The following is a 21801-nucleotide window of genomic DNA, read 5'->3' as shown; positions in this document are numbered from 1 at the left end:
TGACCAATGATATTGGGTCTCTTTTCACATACTTATTTGCTATCTATATGTCTTCTTTGGCGAGGTATGGGGTCCGAACTTTAATAGTTCTTTGTGTATTTTGGATATAAATTATAACTTTGGATTTTCCTAAGAGTGTATTTTACAGAGCAAAAGATTTTAATGTCAGTAAAAAGGTCCAAGTTATTCACGTTTCATTTCATGGATCATGTTCTTCTTTTTCAGGAATGTGTTGGCTACTATAGATCTTTTGCTTGCTGTGTAAGTTTTAGAATTGCCTTGACAATATCTACAACCTTCCCTGAAAAAAGCCTTGCTAGGTATTTAATTTGGATTATGCTGAATCTACAGATCAAATTGAAAAGAACTGGCCTCGTTACAATATTGTCCTGTAATCCATTAACATGGACTATCTCTCAGTTTCTTTAGATCTACTTTGATTTCTTTTATCAGTATTTATTGTTTCTGTGCACAGATCCCATACATATTTTATTAAACTAATAATACTTTGGTATGTCATTTTGGGATGCTATTATAAGTACTGTTTTCATGAAAAATCTAATTTGAATTTTTCATTGCTGGCATATAGGAAAGCATTTGACCTCTGTATATTGAGTTGTACCCTGCCATCTTCATATATTCACTCATTAGTTTCAGGGGTATTTTGTGAAGTATTTGTGGTTTCTTATAGACAATCAAATATCTTTTATTTTCTGGAAGAGATATTGTCAAATTGGCATTAAGTCTTCCTTAAGTTTTTGACAGAATACACAAGGATAACCATCTGGACCAGATGTTCTTTATTTTTGGAAGGTTTTCAAGTACTAATTCAATTTATTTTAATGAATATAATACTTTCAGGTTATCTGTTTCTCATTGAGTTAATATTCATAATTTGTGCCTTCCAAAAAATTGGTTAATTTTATCTAAGTTATTAACTTTGTGTGGCCGTACAGTTGTTCACAGCTTTCCTGTACTATCTTTTTAATATCCATGGGATCAGTACTGATGAACCTTTTTAAAATTCCTGATATTGGTAATTTGGGTCTCTCTTACTTGCATTCATTAGACTGACTAGAAAATTATCAATTTTAATGACCTTTTCAAAAAAGCACCTTTTAGAATCCTTGATTTTCCCTAATATTCTTCTGTTTTCAATTTCACTGATTTCTGACTGATTTTTTTTATTATTCCCTTTCTTCTGCTTACTTTAGTTTAATTTGTTATTCTTTCTCTATTTCTTTTTTTTAAAAAACAATAAGGCATTATTTATTGAGATCTTAAGCCTCATCTCTGGACTTTGATGTGATGAAGCATTTGGAAAGAGGTTGGAGGAGACAGAAAACAAAGCCGAGGGACCTTGAACCCACTGCCTAAACAAGGACTTAGACATCCTAAAGGAACTCAGAGCTGGATACTGGGCTGTAGGAAGGGAACATTCCTGGGAGTTTCCGATTTCTGGGCAGAAGCATAGAGCTGCTCTGTGTGAGGGTGGGGAATTGGGAGGAGGGGAGAGGGAGAGGTGCCACAACTACTTTGGTTCGCATCTTCAACTAATCTCTCTTCCATTTGCAAGCTCATCTCACCATGCAGGAACACTGGTTCTCCTTCTGGTCCTCTCCTTTCACACATTCCCCTGCCTACTATTGACCAGTGATTAGCTTCTCCCCCAGTCACTCCCATACCACTCATCCCTCCTTCTTCACACTAATTGCACCCAAGAGACACTTTGCTAGGAAACCAGACTTTATTACTCAGATCAGCCCAAGACCAAGGACCCTTGGGTTCTTCTGCCCCCTGGAAGAAGCTGGGTATGGGGATGGGGCAAGGATGGAGATGAGATAACAAGTCCAGAGGTCTGCAACCCTCCAACAAAAACCCTACAAACAAGTCCCAAGCAAACAAGGACTCAGACCGTTTCTAGCCCCACTCATTTATTTTCTCTGGTCTGGCCATCCTCCACTATATCCTCTTTCTTAATAGTATGGGAGTCTGGACCAAAGTGTTCAGGCTGTGGGCAGATCCCATCTGTAGCTGCCCCATCTTTCATAGCTGAAGTCTCCACCTCCTCCATGCTATTTGCACCATCATCCTCATCAGTCTCTCTGGCTGTGGTCAGTCCATTGGCTCTGACCTTACACTTTCTTTGGGTGATGAGAGAGGCCATTGCCTTCAGAGGAGCCCTATCACTCCTCTGGAAGTGGTGGAACATGGTCTGTAGCTGCTGACTCACCTGGGGCAGACTCCCATCCCCACAACAGTATTAAATTTGTTCGTCATTAGCTCCCTGAGAAATTCCTTCACCTCGTCTAGCTCCAAGTCAACATTGCGGAAGAAGTACTCCCCCACTGCGCCCTCCAGCCATTCAGCCTTCTCCCGGCTGTGCACAACCCCAAAGCCATTCTCCACAGCGATCTGCAAGGTGGGCCAGGCCTCCAGCGATGTGCAGACTGCAGTCCCTAAGAGCCTCTTTCTTTATTTCTTAAAATAGAAATGGGTTATAAATTTTAGATCATTCTTCTTTCCTAATATGTCCATGTAATTCTATAAATGTCCCTCTAAACATTGTTTTAACTCTATCACAAAGTTTGATAGGTTGTATTTTCATTCTCATTTAGTTCAATATGTTGAGACTTGTTCTTTGACCCATGGTTTATTTAGAAGTGTGTAGTTTAATTTCCAAACGTGGGGATTTTCCAGCCCTCTTTCTATTATTGATTTATAGTTTAATTACAGTTTTGTCAGAGAACATACTTCATATGATTTCTATTCTTTTAGATTTCTTAAGGTATGTTTTATGACCTAGAATATAGTCTGCCTTGGTAAATGTTTCATGTGAACCTCAGAAGAATGTCTATTCTGTTGTTGTTGGATGGATTATGCTATAAATGTCACTTAGATCAAGTTGATTGATAGTACTCTTCAGGTCATCCATATCTTTATTGATTTTCTGCTTGCTGGATCTATCAATTAATGACACAGGGGTTCAAGTCTCCAACTGTAATGGTGGACTGTTTCTCCTTCGAGTTCTATCATTTTGCTTCATGTATTTTGATGCTCTGTTGTTAGGTACATAAATGCTAAGGATTGCTATGTGTAACTTGTTTACATTATATAATGTCCCTCCTTATCCCCTGTTAATCTTATTTATTTTGAAGTATGCTTTGTCTAAATTTAAGATAGCCCTCCAGCTTTCTTTTGATTAGTGTTGGCATGATGCTTTCCCCATCTTTTCTTTTCACTGACTATGAATCTTCATAATGAAAGTGTCCATCAGCAGATGAATGGATAAGGAAGCTGTGGTGCATATACACAATGGAATATTACTCAGCCATTAAAAAAATACATTTGAATCGGCTCTGTTGAGATGGATGAAACTGGAGCCCATTATACAGAGTGAAGTAAGCCAGAAAGAAAAACACCAATACAGTATACTAATGCATATATATGGAATTTGAAAGATGGTAACGATAACCCTATATGCGAGACAGAATAAGAGACACAGATGCATAGAACAGTCTTATGGACTCTGAGGGAGAAGGTGAGGGTGGGACGTTCTGGGAGAATAGCATTGAAACATGTATATTATCATATGTGAAACAGAACACCATTCCAGGTTCGATGCATGAGACAAATGCTCAGGGCTGGGGCAATGGGATGACCCAGAGGGATGGGATGGGGAGTGAGGTGGGAGGGGGGTTCAGGATGGGGAACACATGTAAACCCATGGCTGATTCATGTCAGTGTATGGCAAAAACCACTACAATATTGTAAAGTAATTAGCCAACTAAAATAAATAAATTTATTAAAAAAAAAAGATGAAAGTGGATTTCTTGTACACAGCATGTATTTTGGTCTTGTGTTTTGTTGTTGCTATTGTTGTGGTTTATACATTCTGACAACCTCTGCCTTGGACTGGTATAGGTAGAGAATTCACATTTAGAGTAATTAATGATATAGCATCTTTGTGACTGCTTTCGATTCATTCCTTTCAATTTTTTCCTTGATTCTTTCTCTCTGTCTCTTTCTGCTTTCTATTTTAATTGAACATTTCTTTTATGATTCCAGTTTAGATCATTTTCTGGTAATAAACATATTTTTTTTTAATTTGGTGTTGAAATATGCCTTACACTATACATTTTAAAATAATATATGTCCACCTTCAATTGGAACAATAGACTGGACATGGAACAACAGACTGGTTTCAAATAAGAAAAGGAGTACATCAATGCTGTATATTGTCACCCTGCTTATTTAACTTATATGTACTGTACTTATATGTAGAGTACATCAGTTGGGCTGGATGAAACACAAGATGGAATCAAGATTGCTGGGAGAAATGTCAGTAACCTCAGATATACAGATGACACCACCCTTATGGCAGAAAGTGAAGAAGAACTAAAGATCCTCTTGAAAGTGAGAGAGGAGAGTGAAAAAGTTAGCTTAAAACTCAATATTCAGAAATCATGGCATCCAGTCTTATCACTTCATGACAAATAGGTGGGGAAACAATGGAAACAGTGGCTGACTTTATTTTTTGTGGCTCCAAAATCACTGCAGATGGTGACTGCAGCCATGAAATTAAGATGCTTACTCCTTGGAAGGAAAGTTATGACCACCCTAAACAGCATATTAAAAAGCAGAGGCATTACTTTCCCAACAAAGGTTCATCTAGTCAAAGCTATGTTGTTTCCAGTAGTCATGTGTGGATGTGAGAGTTGGATTATAAAGAAAGCTGAGTGCTGACGAACTGATGGTTTTGAACTGTGATGTTGGAGAAGACTCTTGAGAGTCCCTTGGACTGCAATGAGATCCAACTAGTCCATCCTAAAGTAAATCAGTCCTTAATATTCATTGGAAGGACTGATGCTAAAGCTGAAACCCCAATACTTTGGCCACCTGATGCGAAGAACTGACTCATTTGAAAAGACCCTGATGCTGGGAAAGATTGAAGGCAGGAGGAGAAGAGCACAACAGAGGATGAGATCGTTGGATGGCATCACTGACTCAATGGACATGAGTTTGAGTAAACTCTGGGAGTTGGTGATGGACAGGGAGGCCTGGCGTGCTGCGGTCCATGGGGTCGCAAAGAGTCGGACACAACTGAACAACTGAACTTACCTGAACTGAACCCTCAAATGACATTATATCAATTCTCATAAAATTAGCGGAGTATTCTCAGTTCCTTCATTCTTTGTCTTGTTATATTGCAGCCATATACTCATTCGTTTGTTATAAACACTCAATACATTCTTGCTGTAATTGCTTTAAAGAAACATTTGTGCATGGGCGTTAAGTCACTTCAGCCATGTCCAACTCTTTGCGACCCTGTGGACTTTAGTCCTCCAGGCTCCTCTGTCCATGGGACTCTCCAGGCAAGAATACTGGAGTGGGTTGCCATGCTTTCCTCCAGGGGATCTTCCTGACACAGAGATGGAATTCGAGTATGCTACAGCTCCTACATTGCAGGCGGATTCTTTACCGCTGAGCCAAAATATATGTTGTGTACAGGAAAGTGACTTTAATATGAAGATTAATAATCAGTGAAAAGTAAAAATGGAGAAGCACAACAAGCATTTAACTTTTACCAATTAAAAATAAGAAAAATGCTTCATTTTATTTTACCTTCATTTATTTATTTTATGACACTTTTTCTTTCTTAACTCATAGTTTCTGTTTAATATCATCTTATCCTGTGGAAATAACTTCTTTTCATCACATTTCTTACAGACAAGATAACTGCTTAGAATAAATTGCCTTATTTTTTGTTCATATGAGAATATCTATTTCTCCTTTATTTTTGAAGGATAATTTTCCTGGACATAGATGTCAAGTTTAGTGATTTTTAGCTTTTTATTTATTGACATGTTGTCCATGTACCATGAATTTACCAGTTAAAATGTACAATTCATTGATTTGTAATTTATTCATAGGTTACATAACCATAACCACTACCATATTCTAGAATATTTTCATCAGTCCAGTGGGAAACACTGTCCAGTTGGCAGACATTTTCCATTTCTCCCTTCATCTGGCCCCTGGCATCCACTATTCTATTTTCTGTCTTTAGAGAATTACCTAATCTAGGACATATTCATTCAGATGAACAGAATAATGCAATATGCAGCCTTTTGTGCCTGGCTTCTTTTAATTAACATAATCATTTCAGAGGTATATCATGTTATAGCATGTATCAGAGCTGCATTCATTTTATGGCCAAATAATATTACATTGCACATTTTATTTATTTGATCACCAGTTGGTGGAGATTTGAGTCGCTTCAACTTTTTGACTATTAGAAATAAGATTGCTATGAACATTCATGTTCAAGTCCTTGGGTAAACTTTTTTTCATTCTTTTTGGTATATACCTAGGGGTGGGATTGCTGGGTCATATGGCAACCCAATGTTTAAGTTTTTAAGCAAATTCTAAAGTGTTTTCCACCAGGGCTATATCATTTTGTATTCCCATAAATGGTGTATGAAAGTTCAAATTTTTCCACATCCTCATCACACTTGTTCTTGTCTGTTCTCTCACTAGAGCTATCATTTTGGTGTGCAGTGCTTAGTTGTCATCTTTATTTAGTGAATTTCCTGTCCAAACTTTTTGTCCATTTTTTGCATTGTTGCCGTTTGTATATTTTGTCAGATTCTTAAATTTTTCTTACTTAAATGTTGTTGTTAATGTTACTATTTTTATTTTAATTTTCAACTGTCTATCCTACTATATAGAAAACAATTGGATTTCATATATCAACTGTATATCTTGCAACATTGCTTAAATTACTTCTTACTTTAGTTACTTGTTGTTGTTTTAGATTTCATTGGATATTCTACACAGATGTCGCCTGCAAATAAAAACAGTTTAATTCTTCTTTTACAAACTGGATAACTTCTCAAAAATTTTCTAAAATGATTTCAGGGACAGAAATTCAGTACAATGAGAGTGGACATCTTTTTGTTAATTTTGATCTTAGAAGTAAAGCACTCCATCTTCTACTGAGAGAGTCAATTCCTAGGAAGGTTGATAAGAAGTTCAGGGTCCCCAAGGAGGAGAAAGGGGTCTAGGCTCTCAAGGAAGAGAAAAAGAGAAACATTTTTTTTCTACATTGCTTTGTCTTAGTCAATACAACAATGTACCTTGCTCAAGGATATGTTTCTCTTTAACAAGAACCTTCTGACTAATCTTATATATATATTTTTCTTATTAGTGAATCTTTTTTTTCAATTTATTTATTTTAGTTGGAGGCTAATTACTTTACAATATTGTAGTGGTTTTTGCCACACATTGATATGAATCTGCCATGGGTTTACATGTGCTCCCCATCTTGAAACTCCCCTCCCACCTCCCTACCCATCCCATCCCTCTCGGTCATCCCAGTGTACCAGCCCTGAGTACCCTGTCTCATGCATCGAACCTGGACTGGCGATCTGATTCACATATGATAATATACATGTTTCAATGCTATTCTCTCAGATCATCCCACCCTTGCCTTCTCCCACAGAGTCCAAAAGACTGTTCTATACATCTGTGTCTCTTTTTCTGTCTCGCATATAGGGTTATCATTACCATCTTTCTAAATTCCATATATATGTGTTAGTATTACTATATTGGTGTTTTTCTTTCTGGCTTACTTCACTCTGTATAATAGGCTCCAGTTTCATCCACCTCATTAGAACTGATTCGAATGTATTCTTTTTAATGTCTGAGTAATATTCCATTGTATATATGTACCACTGCTTTCTTATCCATTTGTCTGCTGATGGACATCTAGGTTGCTTCCATGTCCTTGTTATTATAAACAGTGCTGCGATGAACATTGGGGTACACGTGTCTCTTTCAATTCTGGTTTCCTCAGTGTGTATGCCAAGCAGTGGGATTGCTGGGTCATATGGCAGTTCAATTTTCAGTTTTTTAAGGAATCTCCACACTGTTCTCCATAGTGGCTGTACTAGTTTGCATTCCCACCAACAGTGAAAGAGGGTTCCCTTTTCTCCACACCCCCTCCAACACTTATTGTTTGTAGGTTTTTGGATAGCAGCCATTTTGACTGGCATGAGATGGTACCTCATTGTGGTTTTGATTTGCATTTCTCTGATCATGAGTGATGTTGAGCATCTTTTCATGTGTTTGTTAGCCATCTGTATGTCTTCTTTGGAGAAATGTCTGTTTAGTTCTTTGGCCCATTTTTTGATTGGGTCATTTATTTTTCTGGAATTGAGCTGCAGTAGTTGCTTGTATATTTTTGAGATTAATTCTTTGTCAGTTGCTTCATTTGCTATTATTTTCTCCCACTCTGAAGGCTGTGTTTTCACTTTGCTTATAGTTTCCTTCATTGTGCAAAAGCTTTTAATTTAGGACCTAAGCTTTAATTAGGTCCCATTTGTTTATTTTTGCTTTTATTTGCATTACTCTGGGAGGTGGGTCATAGAGGATCCTGCTGTGATTTATGACAGAGGGTGTTTTGCGTATGTTTTCCTCTAGGAGTTTTATAGTTTCTGGTCTTACATTTAGATGTTTAATCCATTTTGAGTTTATTTTTGTGTATGGTGTTAGAAAGTGTTCTAGTTTCATTCTTTTACAAGTGACCAGTCTTTGACCAGTTTTCCCAGCACCACTTGTTCAACAGATTGTCTTTTCTCCATTGTATATTCTTGCCTCCTTTGTCGAAGATAAGGTGTCCATAGGTGCGTGGATTGATCTCTGGGCTTTCTATTTTGTTCCATTAATCTATATTTCTGTCTTTGTGCCAGTACAATACTGTCTTGATGACTGTTGCTTTGTAGTAGAGCTTGAAGTCAGGCAGGTTGATTCCTCCTGTTTCATTCTTCTTTCTCAAGATTGTTTCGGCTATTCAAGGTTTTTTGTATTTCCATATGAGTTGTGAAATTATTTGTTCTAGTTCTGTGGAAAAATACCATTGGCAGCTTGATAGGGATTGCATTGAATCCATAGATTGCTTTGGGTGGAATAATCATTTTCACTTTATTGATTCTTCAAATCCATGAACATGGTATATTTCTCCATCTATTTGTTCATCTTTGATTTCTTTCATCAGTGTTTTACAGTTTTCTATATATAGGTCTTTTGTTTCTTTAGGTAGATATATTCTTAAGTATTTTATTTTTTTCGTTGCAGTGGTGAATGGAATTGTTTCCTTAATTTCTCTTTCTGTTTTCTCATTGTATACTGCAGGAGTGGGTCTGGTTCAGTTCAGTTCAGTCGCTCAGTCGTGTCCGACTCTTTGCGACCCTATGAACTGCAGCACGCCAGGTTTCCCTGTCCATCACCAACTCCTGGAGTCCACCCAAACCCATGTCCATTGAGTCGGTGATGCCATCCAACCATCTCATCCTCTGTAGTCCTCTTCTCCTCCTTCCCTCAATCTTTCCGAGCATCAGGGTCTTTTCAAATGAATCAACTCTTCACATGAGGTGGCCAAAGTATTGGAGTTTCAACTTCAACATCAGTCCTTCCAATGAACACCCAGGGCTGATCTCCTATAGGATGGACTAGTTGGATCTCCTTGCAGTCCAAGGGACTCTCAAGAGTCTTCTCCAACACCACAGTTCAAAAACATCAATTCTTCTGCACTCAACTTTCATTATAGTCCAACTCTCACATCCATACATTACCATTGGAAAAACCATAGCCTTGACTAAATGCACCTTTGCTGACAAAGTAATGTCTCTGCTTTTTAATATGCTGTCTAGTTTGGTCATAACTTTCCTTCCAGGGAGTAAGCATCTATTAATTTCATGGCTGCAATCACCATCTGCAGTGATTTTGGAGCCCAGAAAAATAAAGTCAGCCACGGTTTCCACTGTTTCCCCATCTATTTGCCATGAAGTTACGGGACCAGATGCCATGACCTTTGTTTTCTGAATGTTGAGCTTTAAGCCAACTCTTTCACTCTCCTTTTTCACTTTCATCAAGAGGCTCTTATTTCTTCACTTTCTGCCATAAGGGTGGTGTCATGTTGTAAGATCTTTCTATTGTTAGTTCTAATCCTATCATCTTAAAATGTAAATTGTGAGAGTGGGTCTAGTAAGATCTTTACAATCTTGAGCATTTTTTTTGATTTATTGTAATAACCAATTGAAAATGTATATAACTCCCTTTTCTAAGAGTAGCAAGTGGGGCACTCTTTGCCTCCCTTCTGATGTCTCTGTCAGAAGCTTTCTCTGTCCTCTTTCACTTTAATAAAACTCTGCTACACAAAAGCTCTTGAGTGATCAAGTCTGGTCCCTGGTTCCAAAGCTAAATCTTCTTCTTCGGAGATCACAAATCCGACATCATTCTCCGTTAGCTATCATCTTGGGGGCTCGTCTGGGATCTTCAGGACAAGATAAGAACACTCAGAGCTCTAGCTTTCTCAATATACACGTTTTCTGCTTTACTTTACTAACTCCTTGGTATGCTTGTGTGAATGAACTACATGCCCTGCATGAAGCAAGTGATGAGTCCTGCTCTGCGGTTTCGAGGAGCCTTGTAATGACTCAAGGCAGCTCCCAAAAGGGGAGCCTTTTCGGGGGTTTATATGGACCTCCCAATGCCAGGAGACACCCAAGGTCCCTGTGAAGGGAGTGGCCAGAAATGGGTGACGCATGTGGACCAAACTTTACTTTCTTGGTCACCTTTTCCTGGTCTCTTTGACCATTTCATAATTGTGTGGGGAATTAGAACTACTAACCTACTCTGTCAGATCACAGACCTCCAAGGGACTTGTGATCCATGCAGTTACTGTGTACTTTTACTTAGACCCCTTGTACAGAAGCACCTATCCTTGCTAGGAGCCAAAATGTACAAGAGCATGTTTGGGAGTGAGGCGGAGCTCTAGCTCCAGGAACATCTCTCAGGCTAGAGGTCCATCTCTTGGCTGCCTGCTTCAAGGGCCAGCAACCTGAAAGTGAGTCTTTGTCATGGCTGTGCCTCTGATCTGTGTGGATACAAGCATCGCTGGTAACCATGAGTTTTTTGAGGACACAGGTCAGGAATTGTAGGACCTGGTTATATTGGAAGTGCAGTGGGCTTCTTCCTTTGGAAGTGCTAGCTCTTAGCAGACCAGAGAAAGCTCTATAATGGCTCCTGTCTCAACTCTTTAGATATTTCTTTTGTGAAAGCTGTGAAAATGAACTGGAAGGATTGACCCAAGTAGCTTGAGGACAAAAATCACTTTTTCCTCACTGGTTTTCCTCATATATACTGGTATGGTGACACTCATAAGGGACATCTTGGTTGTTGTTCATCCCTTTATGACTCACCGCTTCTACTGTGGTCAGGACGGTACTCAGGAATGTGCATGGGCACATGTAAGACAGATGCTTCCCCTAGTAGTCCTAGCTTGGGAAACATTCTGGAAAGCTACTCTGCTCCAACTTGGGTGGCATCAGAAGAAAAGGGCAAATTAAACAAAGGTCTTGGTGATAAGGAACTGAAAATCAATCTGGGATGGCATCAGGTCTACCCTTGATGCATCTCCACCCTGCCACAGTGGTAGAACCAGGAGGGACGAGTAAGATGCCTACATCAGTAAGGGACAGACCAAGTCTGGCCAGGGAAGGAAAGCTTTGGTGGAAAGTCTGTGTACACCCCATCTAAAGCAAGGAGGGATGCCTCCGGTGGAGAGAAGCCACGGCTGTGGGTGCCACTTTTTTCTCTCTTACAGATGGGAGCTAGAAGTTCCAGAATCAATCCTTTAAAATGTATTTTTAAAAAACTGGGACAAGTTCAATCCTCAGAATTTAAAAAGACAAGCCTGATCTTCTGTGATACTGAATGGCCACAATATCCTTTGTGAGACGGGAAACACTGGCCAGTTGAAGGGTCTCTTAATTATAGTACTGTTTTACAATTAGACCGATTCTGTAGAAAACAAAAGAAATGAGTAGAAGTGCCATATGTGTTGCTCTTTTTCTCTCTGCGAGACGTGCCAGACTTATGTTATGGTACAGATTTGGGGGTGAAACCTACAGCAGCTGCCTCCTGTCATTTTACTTTGCCCCTGTATCTGGGGCTCCCAAAGGAACAGGCTGAGAATAGGGGCACCCTTTCAGGAGGGGTTGCCTCAGTCTCGGTAGAAATTCAAGCAGTACCAACTGTGGTCAACACTATCTACAGGATCCAGAAAAGTTCATAGAAGCCTTTATGGGACTAATTTTACTTTATGACCTTTCTTGGAGAAATGTAATGTATGCCTTGGGACAGATACTCACTCCTGGCTCAAAAACTCAAGTTTTGGGGGATGCTACTCCATTTGGTGTTGCTGATGGACAGGGAACCCTGATGTGATGCAATCCATGGGATTGCAACGAGTCAGACATGACTGAGAGACTGAACTGACTGAACTGCTTTTGGAGATGAATTATTGCCAAATTCAGACTTAAATTGAAGAAAGTAGGGAAAACCAATAGACCATTCAGGTATGACCTAAATCAAATCCCTAATGATTATACAGTGGAAGTGAGAAATAGATTTAAGGGGCTAGATCTGATAGACAGAGTGCCTGATGAACTATGGACGGAGGTTCATGACATTGTACAGGAGACAGGGGTCAAGACAATCCCCATGAAAAACAAATGCAAAAAGGCAAACTGGCTGTCTGAGAGGCCTTACAAATAGCTGTGAAAAGAAGAGAAGCAAAAACCAAAGGAGAAAAGGAAAGATATTCCCATCTGAATGCAGAGTTCCAAAGAATAGCAAGGAGAGATAAGAAAGCCTTCCTCAGCAATCAATGCAAAGAAATAGAGGAAAACAACAGAATGGGAAAGACTAGAGATCTCTTCAAGAAAATTAGAGGTACCAATGGAACATTTCATGCAAAGATGAGCTCAATAAAGGACAGAAATGGTATGGACCTAACAGAAGCAGAGGATATTAAGAAGAGGTGGCAAGAAAACACAGAAGAACTGTACAAAAAAGATCTTCATGACCCAGATAATCACGATGGTGTGATCACTCACCTAGAGCCAGACATCCTGGAATGTGAAGTCAAGTGGGCCTTAGGAAGCATCACTATGAGCAAAGCTAGTGGAGGTGATGGAGTTCCAGTTGGCTATTTCAAATCCTGAAAGAAGATGCTGTGAAAGTGATGCACTCAATGTGCCAGCAAATTTGGAAAACTCAGCAGTGGCCACAGGACTGGAAAAAGTCAGTTTTCATTCCAATCCCAAAGAAAGGTAATGCTAAAGAATGCCAACATCCACTGGATCATTGAAAAAGCACGAGAGTACCAGAAAAACATATATTTCTGCTTCATTGACTATGCCAAAGCCTTTGACTGTGTGGATCACAATAAACTGTGGAAAATTCTGAAAGAGATGGGAAAAGCAGAGCATCTGACCTGCTTCTTGAGTAACCTGTATGCAGGTCAGGAAGCAACAGTTAGAACTGGACATGGAACAACAGACTGGTTCCAAATAGGAAAAGGAGTATGTCAAGGCTGTATATTGTCATCTTGCTTATTTTACTTATATGCAGAGTACATCATGAGAAACGCTGGGCTGGATGAAGCACAAGCTGGAATCAAGATTGCCGGGAGAAATATCAATAACCTCAGATATGCAGATGACACCACCGTTATGGCAGAAAGTGAAGAAGAATTAAAAAGCCTCTTGATGAAAGTGAAAATGGAGAGTGAAAAAGTTGGCTTAAAGCTCAACATTCAGAAAACTAAGATCATGGCATCTGGTCCCATTACTTATGGGAAATAGATGGGCAAACAGTGGAAACAGTGTCAGACTTTATTTTGGGGGGCTCCAAAATCACTGCTGATGGTGATTGCAGCCATGAAATTAAAAGAATCTTACTCCTTGGAAGGAAATTTATGACCAACCTAGATAGCATATTAAAAAGCAGAGACATTACTTTGCCAACAAAGGTCCGTCTAGTCAAGGCTATGGTTTTTCCAGTGGTCATGTATGGATGTGAAAGTTGGACTGTGAAGACGCTTACTGCTTGGAAGGAAAGTTATGACCACCCTAGATAGCATATTAAAAAGCAGAGACATTACTTTGCTAACAAAGTTCCATCTAGTCAAGTGAAGTAACTCAGTCATGTCTGACTCTTTGCAACCCCATCGACTGTAGCCTACCAGGCTCCTCTCTCCATGTGATCCAGTAGTCATGTATGGATGTGAGAGTTGGACTGTGAAGAAATCTAAGCGCTGAAGAATTGGTGCTTTTGAATTGTGCTGTCGGAGAAGATCTTGAGAGTCCCTTGGACTGCAAGGAGATCCAACCAGTCCATCCTAAAGGAGATCAGTCCTGGGTGTTCATTGGAAGGACTGATGTTGAAGCTGAAACTCCAATACTTTGGCCACCTGATGCGAAGAGTTGACTCATTGGAAAAGACTGATGTTAGGGAGAATTGGGGGCAGGAGGAGAAGGGGATGACAGAGGATGAGATGGCTGGATGACATCACCTACTCGATGGACATGAATTTGGGTAAACTCCAGGAGTTGTTGATGGACAGGGAGGCCTGGCGTGCTGCAATTCATGGAGACACAAAGAGTCGGACACGACTGAGGGACTGAACTGAACTGAACTGACTTAAGCATGAGGCAAGGAAAAAAGAGGGAACATGAAATAGCCCTCCTTCTTCCTGGGAGCCATGCAGTTCAATAACAGAGCCGCTTTGCTGGATGTATTCTTGAAGGACTTAAGCAAGCACATGCTAAGACTTTAAACTCTGCTAAATTGGCTGACATAGAACAAAGAGAGAAGGAAACTCCTGGTAAATTCCTAGATAGACTCTAGGAGGCTCTCTGTAAGCTTACTGACATTGATTCTGAAAGTTAGAGGGAAAAATAATCTTGAAAGATAGATTTCTCACTCAGTCGGCTCCAGATATCTGTTGTAAGCTACTAAAACAGGCATTCAGACCAAATCAGTCTTTAGAAACTGTTGCAGCTGGCTCAGACAGTATATTATGGTAGAGAATATGAGGAGGAAAATAAGAGCAAAAAAATGAGCCAGGCAATAGACTGAAGCTCCAACAGTGGCTGTTTGACCTGCTCTGAAACAGCCTGAGGAAAAATACCCAGAGGAAGCCAGGTGAGAAGGGATGGACTTGTTATTACTGTGGAAAGGAGGGTCCTCTCGAGCGGGATTGCCCTCAGGCATGTAAGCTGTCCCAGTTTCTCGTCTGGTCTGCAAAAGACCATACTGGTGAAGAGACTGCCCTCCAAGGTGTAGGCCCCAGGGGTCAGGCTCTCAAGACAATTGTGACTGAAGGTGCCCCAGAGTCCCCACACAACTTCCCATCCTAATTACACCTGAGGAACCCTGGGTATTAATTACTGTGTGTGGGGGGGCAATCAGTCAAATTTCTTTTGGACACTGGGGCAACTTTCTCTGTGCTCACTGAAGCCCCTGGTCTGCTTTCTTCCCAATCCACTACCATAATGGGACTGTCTGGATGAGCCAAATGTTATTATTTTAGTTGTCCTTTAAGCTGCAATTAGGACTCTGAGCTATTTTCTTGAGTTTCTAATTGTGACAATCTCCCTCACCCCTTCTGGGGAAGGATATACTGAGCAAGGTCCAGACTTCTGTTTTCATGAATATGGAGCCTGCTCTTTCTCTCCTCTTAATTGAGCAAAATGTAAATCCTAGAGTGTGGACTGATGGAAAAACTGGGTAGAACACAAAATGCTGTTTCTATCATTATCAAGCTCAATGACCCTCACCTATTTTCACATCAAAAGCAGTATCCATTAAAGCCTGAGGTTAAGGGTTAAAACCCATCATTGAAAATTTAAAGGAACAGGGGCTATTAATTTCCCGTAATAGTCCACCCAACACTCCTATTTTGGGTGTGAAAAAGTCAAACGATAAATGGAGACTTGTTCAAGATATACAAATAATAGGTGCCTAATCCTTATACATAATTGTCTGACATTCCTAAATGAGACAAATATGACTTTAAGACAATTGAGAGGATTTTTGGGATCACAGACTATTGCTGCATTTGGATTATTCTGGGTTATGGGAAACTTGTCTGGCTTCTATATAAACTTATAACTGAAACTCAGCAGGGCCAAACCAACAAATTGATTTTGTACCCCAAGGCTCAAAAGGCTTTTAAGACTCTTCAACCTGCTCTCTTGCAGGCTCCAACTTTGAGCTTGCCCACAGTGTCAGAGTTTAGTTTTAGTGAAAAAAGACAATGGCCACATTCCTTAAGGGTAATCACTGCTATTGTTTTGCTAATGCCTAAAGTTCATAAGTTTACTAATGGGCAAAATCTTACTGTACTGACTTCTCATGAATGGGATCTTAAACTCTAAAGTTCAGAGCAACAATACTCTGTCTTTAAAGCTACTGTAACTCAAGGGGTGTCAAAAGCTCTAGGAATAGAATATCATTTACACTGTTTCTGGAGACCCCAATCTTCAGAAAAGGTTGAAAAGGCTAATGACATTATTAAGAGGCATCTGTGTAAGCTAACTCAAGAAACACAAGACAGTTGGTTTAAAGTTTTACCCATAGCTTTAATGAGGGCTCGAACTGTTCCTAAGAAGGGATTGTCTCTATGGTAGACCGTTTTTGTGTACAGATATTGTCATAGATATCATAGATCCTTCATAGATCCTGAAGCCTTGAAATTAACTATGTGGCTAAACTTTTAGCTTTTCAACAGACATTTCCAGGTGGCTAACTCCTGACCTAGCCTTTGAGTCAAACAAGCCGCTGTTTGAGCCAGGCACTGAGGTCCTGATAAAAACATTGGGATCTGGAGGGCAATCTTTTAAACCTCTCTGAGAAGGCCCTTACCAAGTTATTCTTTCTTCTCCCACAGCTGTCAAGGTGCCAGGAATTGATTCCTGGGTGCACCACACTTGAGTTAAAAAGTGGCACCCTGACCAAAACTAAAACAATGTTATTTTACGTCTTTATCCTCTATGTGTTCACTTTTTACTTTTCAAATAGACCTGATAATCTATGTGGGCCTGCATCTGCTGTCTCCAAAAGTCCTGAGTCTGCCATTTGACATTGAAGACAATGCCTTCCTGTCCTGGGCTCATTCTTATGCTGCATTCCACAATTGGTCTAATTTCTCGGTCTGTGGAGTGCTCCCCTCTTCATCAATTGAAGGTTTCACATGGTGGGTTTCTCTGCTTCAAGGAAAGGACTTTCTTCAACTCTGCATATACCTTTGCCAACAACAATTATATGTGATGCCTCTTCTTGTTCTGATGACATCTAACAATACTAAGATGGACTGATGTAACTATGGACATAATGTAACTTTTAATTTTGATTATGTTTTAACTTGGTTTAATGACTATTTCACCTTACATCTGTAACTGTATAATGGGGTTTGTTTTTAACCATTTGAAAGTTTTAAGTTACAAATGATTGTTCAAGCTCCTACGAGTGCCACAGCCTCCTCCAACTATTATTTGGGACCGCTGGATCAGAGATCCTCAATATGAGGGTTAGAAGAATATGGTGCTTCAACAATTTAGGGACAATGCCCCTCAACAGCAGAAAGTAGTTATGGAATGAAAACAATGCCCCTTTCCCTTGGCAAAATAATTCTCTTAAAAGAAAAGTGGGGAATGAGAGAGTCAGTTCCTAGGAAGGTTGATAAGAAGTCCAGGGTCCCCAAGGAGGAGAAAGGGGCTCAGGGCCCTCAAGAAGCAGAAAGGAGTCTGAGGCTCTCAAGGAGGAGAAAAAGACAAACTTTTTTTTTCTACATTGCTTTGTATCTTGCTCAAGGATATGTTTCTCCTTAACAAAAACCTTCTGACTAATCTTGTTATCTTAAAACTTGTATACTGTGGGAGTGGGTCTGGTAAGATCTTTCTATTGTTAGTTCTAATACTGTCATCTTAAAATGTAAATTGTGGGAGTGGATCCAGTAAGATCTTTACAGCCTTGAGACATCCTTTTGATTTATTGTAATAACCAACTGAAAAAGTATATAACTCCCTTTTCTAAGAGTAGCAGTGGGGCACTCTGTCCCCCTTATGATGTCTATGTCAGAAGATTTCTCTGTCCTCTTCCACTTTAATAAAACTCTGCTACATAAAAGCTCTTGAGTGATCAAGCCTGGTCCCTGGTCCTGAAGCTAAATCTTCTTCTTCAGAGATCACATATTTGACATCACTCACCATAAGTCATTACTACCATAAAGTATGATGTTAGTTATACTGTTTATTATCTTCATCAGTTTGAGGAAGTTTTCTGTTTCTAGTTTGCTGAGAGTTTTTATATAGAATGTGCTCAGTCACTTAGTCATGTCAAACTCTTTGCGACCCCATGGACTGTAGCCCGCCAGGCTCCTCTGTCCATGGGGATTCTCCAGGCAAGTATACTGGAATGGATTGTCATGCCTTCTCCAGGGGATCTTCCCAATCAAGGGATTGAACCCAGGTCTCCCACATGGCAGGCAGATTCTTTACCATATGACCCACCAGGGAAGCCCAAGAATACTGGAGAGGGTAGCCTATCCCTTCTCCAGCAGATCTTCCGAACCGAGGAAGATGTTAGACTTTATCAAATTATTTTTCTGCATTTATTGAGATGACCCTACAGCTTTTCATTTTTAGTTCTTTTTGTTCATTTCTGTTCAATCTTTCAGTCGTGTCCAATTCTTTGTGACCCCAGGGACTGCAGCATGCCAGGCCTCCCTATACATCACCAACTCCCAGAGCTTGCTCAAATGCATGTCCATGGCTGATGCCATCCAACCATCTCAGTGTTTGTCATCCTCTTCTCCTCCTGCCTTCAATCTTTCCCAGCACCAAGGTATTTTCCAATGAGCCACTTCTTCACATCAGGTGGTCAAAATATTGGAGCACAGCTTCCGTTTCAGTTTAGTTCTTTAATAAGATGAACTACACAGAATGATTTTCAAATATTTAACCAATCCTGCATTCTTGGGGTTGGGGGGACAAAACTCAATAGATTATGGTGTGTCATAGTTTGTATATATTGATGGACTCTGTGCTTCATTCTGGACACGTTCTATTGCTACCTCTTCAAGTACACATTTTTCACCATCTTCCCTGTTTAATCTGTCATTTATTCTATCCACTGTTTTTGTCATCTGACACGACAGCTTTAATATCTATAAGATCAATTTAGGTCTATTTTATGATTTCCAGGTCTCTATTTAATTTTAGAACATACAAAACAAAATTATTCCAAGTATTTTAATGTCTCTGTCTGCAAATTCTAAAATAGAGGCCACTTCTGGGTCAGTTTGATTTTTCAAGGGAATTTTAATTTGATTTTTCTTACCTTACTGAGATTAAATATCTTTCTAATGTGGTTAGGGGCTAGTTCCATACCTTTCTTGTGAATTGGCTGCTCGTGTCTTTTAAACATCTCTTAATAAAGTTAAAGGTCAGTGCTACATCTTTCTTATAAACTGTTGTGGCTTGTGTGTTTTTCACATTTTTCTATCAGGTTTTAGGTTCCTTGTTCTAAAAATTTTAAGAGTCATCTTTTGGGCTTGTTTTTGGTGTGCTTTGTTTTACCTCTTAAAATTTTAAACACTGTGATGCATCCTGCATGAATAAGCAGCCAGTGGATACTAGGAAGTGAGCACTTCACAGGAAATCCAGGAAGTCCCACTAAGCCAAAAAACTGTGTCCCCAGGGGCACACCCCAGGCTGGCTGACCCTGCTAGTCAATTAGGAACACAAGGAGTATGGTGAAGCACACAACTCGTTCTCCTTTCCTCCAGAGCCAACAACCTCAATGAGAGACCTTGGGAACTAGATGGACAGGACATGATTACTCAGTGTTTCCTCCAAGAAGCTGGAAGCTTGTGGTAGCTATTCATGAAAATGAATTCCACCATGGACTCGACTGTGAGGTAAGCTCCAGTGGAGCTGCCAGCAGGAAAACAAGATGAAAAAAGAGATTTGTGCAGGCACATGTTGAGAAGATCTTTGCACACGAGGCTCACAGACCTCTGGGCAAGTTCCACCTCTTCCTGGGAATACTAATCAGCCTCAGGTTGTCATTTCCTGCATGGGATCACCCAGCACAACCTGAAGCATGCATTTATCTGCCTCATCCCCATCACCCTGTTAAAACCCAAGCCTGGGTAGTACCTCTAGTGAGGTGACCATGAGTCCTAGACTTGAAACAAGACAGTTCCAAATGGAGCAAGAGCAAGTGTATTCAGTGCAGTCTCACAGCCTGAAGACAGGGGTTTCAAACTGGAAACTAGAAAACTGAGGAGAGCTACATGAACACTGAGAAAAGGAGGTGGAATGGAAAACGTTTCTGGTAGGTGGCCCAGAATTAAATGATCTTCAAGGTGCATTAAGACCACCTTGTAGGAGGAAATTGGAATGATTCTCATTTCCACAGACACTTAAATACAGCCTAATTACCATGGAGGGATTTTAGGCAAGATATTAAAAACTAGATAATGGTAAAAGGTGAGAGAGAACAGAATGAGACCCTGAATAGTGTGGCTGTGAGGCAAGGTTTGGAGGAGACACACTCTCCCTGCCATGTGACCCATCAGAGTTGACTTAGAGAGATGAGGATGGCAGGTGAGTTTGGAGGGCTCTTTAGGGGCATTAAAAATGCCTCATTTCTCCCACCAAAACATCTAAGTTGCTCCCCAACCTCCCCTAGAGGTGTCAGGATGGGGCTTTGTGATGTCAAGGCTCACCTAGGGCCACCATTGGCTGGGGAAGTGACTTGCTGACCTCATAAAGCATAAGGATGTGGCCCCTTGGGGAGGGGTATATATAGGGGTGCTCAGGGGCTCTGGAGCAGACCACTGGGAGCCTTCAAAATGACTAAGGTGACTGGGAAGCCACAAAGCTCTAGAGCGGTTATGGAGCAGCCAACTCCAGATGCCCAGAACAAAAAGATGAAGATCTCCTATCAACTGAGGTCCAAAGGGAGTGTCAAGGTGAGCTGAACCCACCCAAGCTCCTCTTGCCCATTGACACCGCCCCATAAGACCCCCTCCCCTGTCCTTGCCTGGCACATACCCCTTCTTTGCCCACACCCCTTCTCCCAAAGCTGTTGTTCCCATCCATCTTCACTCTCTTCCCCAAACCAATGCCATTCTGTGCTCCCTCTCTTGTTTTCTCCAGGTGACCAAGGCAACCACGAGGGTAAATAAGCACATTCAAGAAAAGGTCGCCAGCAAAGCTTCCCCAAAAACTGCCACTTCAAAGAAACTTAAGAAAATCAGAGGTTCAAAGCTCTGTAGCCAGTGTTCCAAGCTGAATAAAGAGCTGAATCAGAACAAACCAGAGGAGGTCCCAGAGACTGTGAAGACCCCTGCCGATCCAGCTGGACCAGTGGGCAGCCAGGGACCTCAGAGCACAGCTAGAGACCTCAGAAATCTACGGGGGTCTCGCCGTTAAGAAATGACCAACAGTACAAACATTGAAACTTACACCAACAGCATGCGTTAATAATGAAAAGTAAATAAAATCAACCTGCTGTTAAATTATGTATGTCTCTGAGCTTTCTGATAGTGGGGCTCAGAGAGGGCAGGGAAGGGATGTGTGTGAAGAGGGAGGGAGAATGGATCCTGTGGAGTTGGGGATGGGACCAGAAGGTCCATTTAGCCAGAAAGTAGGGGGAAGAACTGGGTCCAGACTGAGCCCCTAAGATATACTTCCCATGGGAGAAGAGGAAGAGGAATTGGTGTTTCTGTGTGAGAGTGCAGAGGTGGGAACTTAGCTGGGGATCCGTGTCATGTGTGGGGTGGCAGGGCCATTTCCTAAAAAGGCATACAAAGTAGTTGCCCCTAGGGCACCTACCTCATAGTAGTGTTTATTACACCTTAAGATATGATGTCAGCAACTA

General features: G+C 40.6%; 1 protein-coding gene and 1 pseudogene across 1 annotated transcript; one reads left to right on the top strand and one right to left on the bottom strand.

Annotated features, from left to right (window-relative positions):
• Positions 1–1930: 1930 nt before the first annotated feature.
• LOC145536646 (pre-rRNA-processing protein TSR2 homolog pseudogene) lies at positions 1931–11304 on the bottom strand (annotated as a pseudogene).
• A 9445-nt stretch (positions 11305–20749) lies between these two features.
• LOC145535856 (uncharacterized) lies at positions 20750–21442 on the top strand. Its single transcript, XM_081564199.1, has 2 exons — positions 20750–20890; positions 21078–21442. Exons 1-2 carry the CDS (start codon positions 20771–20773, stop codon positions 21351–21353), a joined length of 396 nt encoding a protein of 131 aa, XP_081420325.1. The 5' UTR covers positions 20750–20770; the 3' UTR covers positions 21354–21442.
• The last annotated feature ends 359 nt before the right edge of the window (positions 21443–21801 follow it).

The sequence above is a fragment of the Giraffa tippelskirchi genome, chromosome X, assembly GCF_054371585.1.
Source record: "Giraffa tippelskirchi isolate mGirTip1 chromosome X, T2T-mGirTip1v1.2.pri, whole genome shotgun sequence".
In the NCBI taxonomy this organism is placed as follows: domain Eukaryota; kingdom Metazoa; phylum Chordata; class Mammalia; order Artiodactyla; family Giraffidae; genus Giraffa; species Giraffa tippelskirchi.
Note: the sequence above shows the minus strand (reverse complement) of the source record. Positions and strands in the feature narration are given on the sequence as shown.